We start from the raw sequence: 12,159 nt of genomic DNA, 5'->3' as shown, positions 1-12,159 counted from the left end.
TCTGCGCTGTGTGTAGCATCCCTGTTCTTAACCAGGGGGTGCTCAGTCGCAGTGCCCTGCAGGCGGTGGGGTAATGGGGCTGTGCTCTGCATGGGTCAAAGCACCACACTGTGGCTGTTATCTGCTCTGGCACCATTTCATTACACTTTTCTGGGTCAGGATGAGTAAGTTCATGTCCTGAAAAAATTAAAGGTGAATAAGAAAGGCAATGCACACCTGTTCCTGCTGTGTCACAGGTGGGGGCTGAGCCCGAAGGCCTTTCCCATAGGCACGTGCCAGAGATGCCTTTCCCCAGCCCCGGCCATTTACATTAATGAGGCATTCAACCCTCAAACCTGTTTGTGGCCCACCGCATGAAAGGGGACTCTCAGGTACCATCCACCCTGTCGATGTTGCACAGCCATGTTGGTGGCACCACCAGGAGTGCAGAAGACCCTTGGATGTAAGGAAGGAAGAAGCTGTTCACACTGAGGGCAGTGAGACAGCAGCACAGCGTGGTCAGGGCAGAGCTGCCCCTGCTCCCTGCATGAAACACAACCTCAAAAAAAAGTAGGAAGCATTTATTCAAAAATATATCTTTATTTTTCTTAGTTTATCAGCTATTTAAATAATCCAGTTAAAATATATTTTATTGCACATGAAAGAACCATTCTGGACTCTCACTTTCCTATATAAAATAAGTTCATCTAGAGAGAAAAAGCAAGAGAGGGACTCCCGTACACACACATGCATGCACACTTGCACATTCACTACTCAATACCACGGCAGCCAACAGCTGCAGGCAGTGAGGATGGGCTGCAGCAGACACTGCAGGAGCAGGAGTCAGGCAGGAGCCCACAGGAAGGCAGCTACAGGCCAGGGAGGAGAAGCTGCAGCCCATTGCTGTGCCCCGAGCAGGGCACACACAGAGCCCAGGCAGTGCCAGCAGCTGCTCTAAGGCTGTGTGTAATGAGTGCCTCAAACCATGTTAGCTGGAAGAAGCTTGTGGGATACCCCATTCATTACTGCAATCTGAATTTGATTTCATGCCCTTTTCGGGTGATTATTTTGGGGAGACTGAGGTCCTCCGACTCAAGCTATGAGTAATTTGCTCTGCACGCACATCTGTGACTGTCCTAACTTTTCCTCCCAGAATAACACCTTTGGAATCAGGATCCTAATCAAAATCCACCGAGAACCTTCCTCCTATCCACCCTGTGCTCTTTCCAAACCTCTGTCTTTCCCCTTCCTGCATTCCTGAAAGCCTGGGGTTTTTCCCCCAAGTCAAGCCACACAGCAGAGAGCAATTAGTGTTGATAGTCAGTGTGGCATCAATCTTCTACTATGGAGTAACTCCTGTCCACAAATGATGGGGTGCATGAAGCTGGTTGCTAAGGCAAGTCCTCCTGGCTCAGTGCTGCATCCTGCTCCAACCACCTCCTGCAGTAATTAACTGGGGAATTGGTGTTGTTTGAAGTTCCTAATGTCTCTAAGCCCTTGGCTTTTGTGTCTGAGCTTTGCTCAGAGAGGCTCTGACCGCAAGTTCCATCCCTGAATAAGGGTCTGACCCAACAGCCCTTCAGTGCTCGCTGGGTGTGCACCTCTCATCCGGACACAGGGCAGGGGCATTCACCTCCAACCCTGGCACCTGAACGAGGGGTGAAGGGGCATCAGTGCTGCTCAGCCTCCAGCGTGTCGGGGAGCTGCTCCGTGAAGGCGGTCTCCAACCGCAAAGTGCTGTAGTTTGGGGGGGGAGTCCTGGGCGGGTGGCCCTCCTGCGGCAACGGCAGGCGCAGGGCGGTGTTGAAGGTGGGCAGGTCCTCATCGATGCAGGCCGGGTTGTCGTGGCCCTGCTGCTCCACGTCGCCCACCTCGGGGGGTTTGCCCGTCCCGTCCCTTTTCCGGTGGTTCCACCACTTCTTTGCTTTCTGCCATTGGCGCCGCATGACAATGGAGAACGAGTCGACGAAGAAGACCTCGATGATCTCGATGACGCAGACAACCGAGCAGCTCATCCACAGGCCCAGCTGCCCGCCAAAGTTGGACAGAAGGATGACGATCTGGGGGACAGGAGAGCACAGAGTCAGAGGGCACCTGCTGCAGGGATGCTGTGCTGTGCCCAGGGCTTGCAGTCAGCCCCCCCACCTGCCACACTGTTCAGGGCAGCCTGGAAAGCTGGGCAGGGCAGGGCAGGGACTGGGTCCCCCCATGGCCAGCTGACAGCCCCCAGCCTGCAGGAGGAAGGTGGCACAGCCCTCGTGCTCCCACTCACCGTGTTGGCAGGGTTCTCTGAGATGAAGCGTTCATTCAGGTCTTTGTAGAACACCATGAGGTTGACAAGGTCCGTTCTGAGAGGGGGTTTGGTAAAACAATAACATGAAACATACTGAAAAGCTATGCCAATAACCAGTTGGACCAGTAGGGCTGGGCCGCTCTAAGGGAGCTTTTTCCCCAATTGCCATCATTAAGGCTGCTGAGATTGTATCTGAGCTTGAGGTGCAAGCTAGAAACAGAAATGGCAACTTACTTGTTCAGCTTCTTGTTGTTTTTCTGTCCTTTGTCCCAGGAGAGTACTCGAAGCATCCAGTCCTGGAAACAAACACAGAAAATAGTGCTACGGCTGTATGCACTTGTGCAGAGATTCACTAGAAAAGCTCCACACCTCCTGGGACCAGCTTGGACTCCAGAAACAGATGTCTGTGATGAGTCAGCTGTCCCACGGGCACATGAGCCAAACTCCAGCTTAACAGCTGACATACACCCCGGACCCCACCTTGGGGTCTGTTAGCAAACTGAGCTGTCATGACTGTGCAGAACAGGAACTGACCTCAGATGCAATGGAGGGCCACTGGGCGATGCTGGTGGTGAGCGCCCACTCCTTGAAGCTGCAGGGAAAGGCAGACAGTGAGAGGTGAGCCTGCGCCCACGCACCTCCGCACCTCCTGCCTCCGGCAGGACTCACTGCAGGCACGACTCACCTGCAAGCATCCTTGCAGATCTGCTGGCAGCCCAGCTGCTCCTTCACAAACTTCTCGTGCAATCTGTAGTAGCAGTACACTGCAAGAAAGGAACGCGATGGGTATGTGAAAAGCTGAAAAGAAAAGCAATGATCTTTTGCTGAAATGGGGCTAACAGGGTGCAGGTGGCCCCTGTGGCCATCACCTGGCACTTACTCCAGTTGGGGTTCTTCTTGTAGTTGCAGTACTCCGCCCCATTGGGCAGCGGCTGCGCATACTGGGCACAGCCACAGGACTCTACCATGGCTTTCTGGAAGCAAGAGTGTAGGCAAATCTGGGAAGAAAAAACATAAACTGTGCCTCAGAAATGTGGTGGTGAATGGAGTCAAATCCAGCTGGCGACCGGTTGTGAGTGGTGTTCCGCAGGGGTCGGTGCTGGGGCCTGTCCTCTTCAATATCTTTATTGATGACCTCGATGAGGGCATCGAGTGCACCCTCAGTAAATTCGCAGATGACACTAAATTGGCTGGAAGTGTGGATCTGCCTGGGGGTAGCGAGGCCCTACAGAGGGATCTGGACAGGCTGGAGAGCTGGGCTGGAGCCAATGGAATGAGTTTCAACAAGGCCAAATGCCGGGTCCTGCACTTCGGCCACAACAACCCCAGGCGACGCTACAGGCTTGGGGCGGTGTGGCTGGAGGACTGCGTAGAGGAAATGGACCTGGGGGTATTGATTGATGCTCGGCTGAACATGAGCCGACAGTGTGCCCAGGTGGCCAAGAAGGCCAATGGCATCCTGGCTTGCATCAGAAACAGTGTTGCAAGCAGGAGCAGAGAGGTGATTGTTCCCCTATATTCAGCACTCGTGAGGCCGCACCTCGAGTACTGTGTCCAGTTTTGGGCCCCTCACTGCAAGAAAGATATTGAGGCCCTGGAACGTGTTCAAAGAAGGGCAACGAAGCTGGTGAGGGGTCTGGAACACAGGCCATATGAGGAGAGGCTGAAGGAGCTGGGAATGTTCAGCCTGGAGAAGAGGAGGCTCAGGGGAGACCTTATTGCTCTCTATAACTTCCTGAAGGGAGGTTGTAGTGAGCTGGGGGTCAGCCTCTTCTCTCGTGTCATTAGGGATAGGACCAGGGGGAATGGTTTCAAGCTACGCCAGGGGAAATTCAGGCTGGACATGAGGAAGTATTACTTTTCAGAAAGGGTGGTCAGGCACTGGAATGGACTGCCCAGGGAGGTGGTGGAATCACCGAGCCTGGGGGTGTTCAAGGAAAGACTGGATGTTGCGTTGAGGGACATGGTTTAGTAGGAGCTACTGGGAATAGGTGAACGGTTGGACTGGGTGATCTTTTAGGTCTTTTCCAACCTTAGTGATTCTATGATTCTATGATTCTATGAAATAGAGACAGCTGCCCTGTGCTTCTATAGTGCTGCCCCCAGCTCCCAAAAACTTGCCCCGCTCCTGACAGCAGCAACAGAATGGGAACCTCAGGCTCTGCCAGCAGTGAGCACAAGCAGAGCAGGAGCCCTGTAGGTTGTGATGTAGTACAAAAACAGGAATGTAATCATTGTAAGGGGAGATGCTCCCTTCCCTCACAGCCCTGCAGTTCTTCCCATGGCCAGGGAGGTTTTCAATGGCACCCAGTCTGTGGAATCACAATGTGGTGGGTGAGTGACTTGCTTGTGAGAAACGTTCACGACTCTGATTTGTGTTGATGCAAATTTGGAAACTAAAAATTGGAAGGGTTAAAAGAGAACTGGAGGCAGTGTTCAGTGCTGAACTGCTTCATGAGTTGGAGAAAGCATGATCTGAGCTTTGCTTCTAAAACTCTGGGTGATATCTTTTTCACCCAATCCAAGCTCACTTGAGCCTTGACTTCTGGTAAAGAACTGTTATTAAAAACCTAGATAATGTCTGTGTGATCCTGCCTGGCAATGCAGCACAGCGGATTTCAGGTATAGTACACATAAAACAAAAACCCAGCCTACACACAGGGTTTGCAGAAGGCAGCAGCTAATACAGTTATCATTCTTCAGTTGTTCTGACACTATCCAAGAAGACCCAATTACAGAAACCATGCAAAATTAGTGGAAACTTACTCTGCAAACAAACATTCTGCTATCTGGATACTGATTAGATGGTATCTGTTATTCTTGGAGTCCTAAAGGTCACAATTTCTGCCTTCAAGGGTTACTAAGCTGCAACATTTACTTGGCCAATATTTTCCAGTCTCACATTGCTTGAAAATTGCCTAATGAGCTCATGTTCTCTCTTTATCTAACAAGGTGCCTAAGGGAACTTCAAACATCAACCACTTAGGAATAAAACTTGGATTCAAAAAAGTGCTGTGGCATTTTACATTGGTGATTAAAAGCAGTGACCCTGTGCATGTACTGTTAACAATCTCAGATCTGAACCACAGAATACTGTTGAGCTTTTCATGAAGGTAGTTTTCAAGCAATTGATAAAAACAAATGCAATAGAGATTTACCTGGAGGGAGTAGCTCTTGTTATAGAGATTTTCTACTGGTATATCAGCACCAGTCTCTGTGCAATCACTGTAGGGTTTGCTCAGCTTGCGGGACCGTGTCTGAGAACAGGAAAAGAACAATCTCAAGTTCCGGGCATCACAGAATGCACAGCATTTAGCAGCAGTTCATTGGAATTCTAAGACCTGAAGTGATGGGAAAGGTTGGAACAGCATATTTACTTTCTGTCATCCCAAATGATTATAAAAGGGTTTCTGATTTGTAATGCTCATATCCGAAAAGTGCCCTAGCTGGGCTACCTGGTGTCTCTCTGCACCACTTCTGCAGAGGTGCTGTGGTGGCATCACTGCAACACTGCATGGCTTCTCTAGAAAATCCTCACACTGGGTTCCTCTCCCTGCAGGGTCTGATGGACCATACACCACTCATCCTGGGGAGAAGGCCCCAGGGCTTCACAGCCCTGTGCTGCACTGAGCTGCTCCTGCTCTATGGGGAGTGGCACTTCAGGCTCCACCAGTGCTCAACAGCACCTCTCCAACATCACTCCAAGTGAAATGTTTGTGTCGCCCTCAGCACCGTTTCCACGAACTGCTCTGACCTTTCTTCTGTTGAATGCTCGCAGCTTTCCCTATTCTGCAGTCTCTGCCCACAGAAAAGAGCTCAGCAGTGCCATGTGCTGTGCTCACGTGTGACTTGGATCCCTCACATTCAGCAGACCTGATCCAGGTAACACTGCTGCTTCCTGCAGCCCTTGCCTCCCCGAGCCCCATATTCCCTCTATCTTTCTGCTGACATTATCCACTTTATGGCAAAGAAAGTGGCCTGAAATGACAAGAAACAATGTGTGCTTCAGAATCCATTCACCTGTCTTTGCAAACAGAGTTTGAATCAGTGGCTGAACCCTTAAAGGACCCGTTCTGTAGGAAGTGACAGATGCTGCCTACGTCTGAGGCACTGACTGCAGACCGACGGGTTCCCGAGGCCACGCCTGGCACCAAGCATCACCCCTCTTTCTCACTGCAGGAATGCTAACTCTGCAAGCATGGACCTGGCAACAGAAAGCCCTGGCATGCCACTGCAAGTTGCTGCTTTTAGAAATATGCTCAAAACTCTCTTTGCAGGGATACAGAAATTTGGGACTTCAGTATAACAGACAACCTAATGCCTCTGGCAGATGATAGATTCTTCATACAGATTTTTCTTTTTGTCATGCCTTATACCCCTGCAAAAGCATACTTCATTCAGGTACTGAAATAATTTCCAAACTAAACATTTACCTGAAGTACTGAAACTCCTACCAAGCAATGCCTTGTTTGCATTCCTAACATCTTGGAATATTTTTAGAGGGAGAGCGGTCCTAGTACCCAGCAGAAATACATGAGCCATAGCCCAGACACTGATGTCTGCATTTGGTAAAAGGCCCTTGCCATGCTCAGGCCTACAGAGCAGTGTTGTGTGTGGCACATGGCTGCTGTGTCCTCCTTCACACCCTTGGATGTGGGGACGTGGCTGAGCCAGCAGTTTGGCTACAGCCTGCTGGGCCGACTCCCTGCAGCCCTGCTTGGCTGCAGCCCTGCGCTTGCCTCTCTGTTTCCCTGCAGCACCACACTCTCCAGGTGCAGGCTGCTGCTTTGGTCTAGACACCAAGTCCAGCTTCCATTTCAACCGATACTTTTAGGATGTAATCAGACCAAATCTTCATGCCAAATCTTTTGAACGCAGCTACCAGGATGTGTTCAGTCTTGTTTCTTATGCTGTGTGCAATAGCCCAAATGTACCATGCCAGGGAACTTTTACAGCAAATACTGATGTTCCATCTGCAATGACTTTCTCCCATGCAGTGTATGAGTTATAGCAGAAATACAGTTTGGTAAAAGTTTGCCTCCTTTCATTCTCATTTTGATGCCTCCTGTTTGCTTTCTGGTTTTCAGGCAGTGTTTATCCCTGCCGGTTCCACCAAGCAGTTGGTGCCCATTTTCCAGTCCTAACTATCTGCACATTTTAAAACCATCAGCTCTGTCCTTAATGCCTTTTCTAATGCATGGAGTATCTTGATCTGGCACACCCAGGGGCATACAAGAGCAGGCTGATCAGTTTGACCTATCAGTGATGAAAGGGCAGAGCTAAAAGGCTCCCCTAACAGCCCATCCAGATGAAAGGGGAATGCCTGGCTCTGCTGATGGCACTACTCTATGCGGGAAGGAGCCTCCTGCGTCAGGTGCCTGTCTGCACTGCGCTCACTGGGGAAACCTGTGAAATCTGGGCTGAAGGCAGAACCATTACCACCAAGGTTTACTTTGCAGCTGGGACAGCAAGAAACCAAACAAAACAAAACGTGCACCCTCCAGACTGCTGTGGTTTGGTCATCCCACAGATCTGGCCCTAACGCAGGCTGCCACCGCCCCGCTCAGCCTCTGCTGACCCTGCAGCCAAACTGGGTGTTTGGTTGCCCAGTGCTGTGGCTGTGAGCTCTGCAGTGAAAACAACAAAAACCCTGGAAAGCCAGAGATAGAGAAAAGAAAGGGCAAAGCAAATCCCTAGGAGCGACAGCTTTATGAATACCTGACCTTTGACCTGTGCTAAGGAGAACTTTGCTCAGAAAAGTACTATCAGGATTTTCCTGGGGGCACTTCAGCTGTACAGATGGGGTACCAGCTGCCTCCCCAGCTGTGGCTGTGTTTGAACACTGTCTCAGCTCACATTTACATCTGTATCACGGAAATAGTGCTGTGCACCTTGAACCTTGTGGACACTCACAAAGTGCATCCCTATGGAGGTGGCCGCCGCTGTCTCAATTTCTGTGCCAATGTCCTCAATGAAGGGATATTCATCTTGGTCGTGGACAATGATCTTGGCTCCTGACGACGTCACCAGGAAAGGGTTGTAGTCTGCTTCGTCGATGTACAGAACAACCTGCAGCCCTGAAGGACAGAGAAGCAGGGGCTGCATTACACCAGAGCGAGAGCCCACTTGTTCTGGGCAGAATGGGCAGCGGTGTGCTGAGCACTACGTGGCCCTAAATGCAGTTTAAGAACCAAGCGATGCCTCTGCTGTGCTAGGCAGCAAGTGGTGGCCCTGCACAGCCCTGAGTACAACAAACAGACGGCGTCTCCTCAGAAGGAGCAGAAATTACTTTAAGAAGTTATATAACTGGGAAGCAGTAATTTCAGATTGGAAAACATTAGTGATGCAATGATATTATCTTTGTATTCTCTGGCAACAGTTTGCACTAGTTCAAACAAGCACTTCCCCAATCAGGCTGCACATCTAGAGCCAACACATCAGTCACCCTCCAGCAGGATCCAGTTTGCCGAGCAGCACGCTGACAGCTCTGCCAGCTCCTTACCGTATTCACTGCCGCCAGTGGAGGTGCTCAGCACCGTCCCGTTCTCCCCACTGTTGAAGGTGTAGCAGTTGCCATGCAGGGGGTGATGGAAACGTGTGAAGTGCCTGAGAAATCAAACATTGTTACATTGCCCCCTCTGCAGTTTTAACTGTCTCTGGCAGAAACTCAGCAGGTTTGGATGTTGCTTTGGCAGAGACAGAGCAGGATAGGATTTTTCTTTTTTCATAAAAATGCTTCCCCTTCCCTACCTCCTCCCCCCCCCCTTCCTTAATATCTTGAAACTACACAGAAACATGACCTGGTTTAACAGCACCAGGAAATCAAAAGTTTTGGAGGCTTTCAGGGGGGAATGGGGGCTCAGAATTACTGTGCTAGCAGGAAAGGGGCAGTGGAGGGCAGAGTCCTTTTTCATCCAACAGCCTAGTGTCTATAGGGACACAGACCTTCACTTTGCAGGAAAGATGCCACAGCCACTGCCACGTCACACCCTTGTGATTCAAGCACGTTCATGTTTCTCCTGAGAATCTCCCCTCCCACTCAAGCAAACGTTGTAATTCCAAGAAAATATTACATACTTGCGTGATCACAGACATAAGTAAAGTGCTTCCAGAAAAGATTCAGCAATGCCTGCTGAGTGCAGCCAGCTTTGCACATGGCAGTGGGAAAACTGCCAAAGCCACGTACAAGTGCAATTCTATCCTGAAGGCTGCACCTGGGAGCTCTGTTGTTGTCCCCAGCATTGAGGGATGTTTTCACTGCTGCCAGGGCACACAGCAATTGCACTGCAGTAATTGTAAGCAGGTGGACCTGATTACGTCCAAAACAATTATGTCCAACTAATCCAGTTTTATCTGAAACATGGACAGCAGAAACTAAGACAAATAAAACTAAAGACCGTAACTGAAGTTCCTTAATATGTGAAAGTTTGCTTTCATTTAGAAGTGGAAGTGGTTCTTGCTGGAATTCAGCAAACGCCAGACATTAAATTTCTCTGTACTATACACTTACACTTATGGACTTGGAAATAACTGGCACTGACCTTTTGTCACAAGATAGGCCATCAAAAAAACATGTCAGTAGAAGGTCATCAGCAGAATAACTCAATTCTTCTTTAGTCTCCAAGGGAATCTGTGCCATGATGTTCATGTAATGCAGCTTGTACCACTCTTGGATAGCATTAACACCAGAACTGAATGTATAAAGTGCACACTCACTGCTGTTGTTTGCATCGCACTGACAATTACAAAGGGGAAGAAGCATTTCAGATGGAAAGAAATGATGTGTTCTATCAAGTATGCCTGGTATCATTTCTTTCTCTCAATAATAATCACGTGACATTACAGTGGCAGCAAGTGACAAAAGGGCACCAAAGACCTTTCATCTGGGGCCAAATGGTTTGACCAAATGTTTCATGCCCATAGGAAGGGTCGTAGATGGCATTAGGTCTATGTTGGCTGTACTTCACTGTTGGCATTTCTATTCCAGAGAGCTGAAGGTGGGTATGCAGACCACCACAGAGGCACAGCAGAATGGGTAAAAGATCAGTCGGAGCTTTAATCGCTGCCACTAAACAAGCAATAGATCTGTCCAGTGGGATGCCTGCCCCAGCCCCTTTGCCACCCCACAAGGAACATGCTGGCCAGGGAAGGGTGGCACTCACCAATTGGAAGCCGATGATATCATTTGAATCTCCAGAGTTCACTATGGACGAGTCCCTGTGGAAGACGCTGCCCTCCACTTTCCTCTTCCGCCCGCTGCGGAAGTCGATGGCAGTTCTGAAGGAGTTCTCTAACCTCAGCAGTGGGATCTGCCTTAAGAACAGGCTCTCGGTGCCGTTCCAGTCGCCCGCTGCCCGCCTCACCTTGGACTTGCCCTCTGAGAATCCATAGAACGTCTCCAATGCTTTTTTTGTCTCTCTGTCCAACTCAGATAAATAATCTTTCATCAAACTGTACCTGCGTTGGAGAAAACGTGAGAAAATCACGTTGTTCGCCTCATCTTCCACTTTGTTTAACCCATCTGCAGTACTGCACCACAAATCCCATCGCTCAGGAGCGTCTTTGTCACAGATCTGCTACAACCATTGGCACAGATCTCCTACAATCGAGCTAAGTTAAATCAGTGTGGGTAGGGGGAGTGAAGGGAAACGACCATCAGGAGGATGCTGACCGTGGAGAACCCCCCCAGGGTGCTGAGCTGCCAGAGGGACTGCAGGCAGACCGAGAAGCAGCACAGGTAGGGACACAACCTGGACCCGAAACCAAACGGCACCCGTGGAATGTGGGGGGGCAGCTGGGGAAAGCCGGCAGTGAAACAGACCTCGGCAGAAAGCACGGTACGGCAGGAAAAAAGCATTGCTGATTGAAAAAGGCAGAGCATCCCGCGAGGGATGGAAAAGGTGACAGAGGAAGGACAGAGCCGCTCCCTTTGCAGTTCTCAGGAGATGGCATTGCTTGTAATGCCGGTCCTGGGAAAAGGGAATCTGATCGGAGCCGCAGAGCCGAGTGGACCGCCCCCGGCACAGAGCCGCCCAGAGCGGAGGCTCAGCGGGCAGCGGAAGGACCGCAAAGGAACGGGGGACGCGAGGAGCCGGGGGACGCGGGACCCCCAGTGCCGGCCTTACTTGTAGGGGTTGATGTTGCAGATGGTGACGGCGGGGAAGGGCAGCTTCTGAAACTGCACGGTGACGGACACGGACGCGCTGTAGTAGTTCAAAAGGAGCTCGGCGCACTGCCAGAGGATCAGCCCCACGGCGCTCAGCGTCAGCAGGATCCAGATGAACCTGCGCAACCGCCCGCGGGACACCACGATGCGGCGGCAGCCGTGCGTGTTGGTGTTGAGGCAGTACCAGCGCATCAGCTCGCGCAGCGTGGGCGCCTGCGGGCCGCGCACCGGCAGCGTCTTCTTGATGCGGGCGGTGATCTTCTTCCCGGGGGCCATGGCTGCGAGCGGAGCGGGGCCGTGAGCCGGGGGAGGCCGCGCGGGAGCGGAGCGGGACGGTGTCCCCCGTCCCACCGCAGCCCGCTCCTCAGGCTCGGCGCTTCGCGGAGTTCCACCGCGCACAGCCGCGATCCGACGCTCCCGCCCGCTGCGGCGTTAACCCAGCGCTTCCCTCTCCCGCCTCATTTAATGCCGTCGAACGGCGTTTTTTTCCCGAGAAAACCGCATCGCCCCCCGCGCCCCTCACCTCGCCCGTCCGGGCCCGAGGGGGCCATGCTGCTCCCGGCCCCGGCGCCGCTCGGATGGCGCTGCGGGCGCCCGCCCCGGCACTACCCCGCCCGCCCGCCCCCGGCCCGCCCCCGGCCCGCCCCCGCCGCACTCCGCGGGCGCCGAGCGCCGCCAGCCGGCAGAGGGGTGGAGACCCGACGCGCGCGGGGCCCGCCTT

General features: G+C 51.8%; 1 protein-coding gene across 1 annotated transcript; it reads right to left on the bottom strand.

Moving 5' to 3' along the window:
- Window positions 1-591: 591 nt before the first annotated feature.
- On the bottom strand, window positions 592-12,050 carry SCNN1G (sodium channel epithelial 1 subunit gamma). The gene is made up of 13 exons (XM_048962104.1): window positions 11,962-12,050; window positions 11,398-11,716; window positions 10,435-10,729; window positions 9,814-10,007; window positions 8,775-8,878; window positions 8,186-8,349; window positions 5,431-5,529; window positions 3,153-3,270; window positions 2,958-3,036; window positions 2,807-2,864; window positions 2,507-2,568; window positions 2,252-2,327; window positions 592-2,039 (listed from the first exon to the last, which is right to left on the bottom strand). The coding sequence occupies exons 1-13, from the start codon at window positions 11,987-11,989 to the stop codon at window positions 1,650-1,652; spliced, it is 1,986 nt and encodes a 661-aa protein (XP_048818061.1). The 5' UTR covers window positions 11,990-12,050; the 3' UTR covers window positions 592-1,649.
- Window positions 12,051-12,159: the final 109 nt, after the last annotated feature.

This window comes from Lagopus muta, chromosome 15 (assembly GCF_023343835.1).
Source record: "Lagopus muta isolate bLagMut1 chromosome 15, bLagMut1 primary, whole genome shotgun sequence".
NCBI classification, from domain to species: Eukaryota; Metazoa; Chordata; class Aves; order Galliformes; family Phasianidae; genus Lagopus; species Lagopus muta.
Note: the sequence above shows the minus strand (reverse complement) of the source record. Positions and strands in the feature narration are given on the sequence as shown.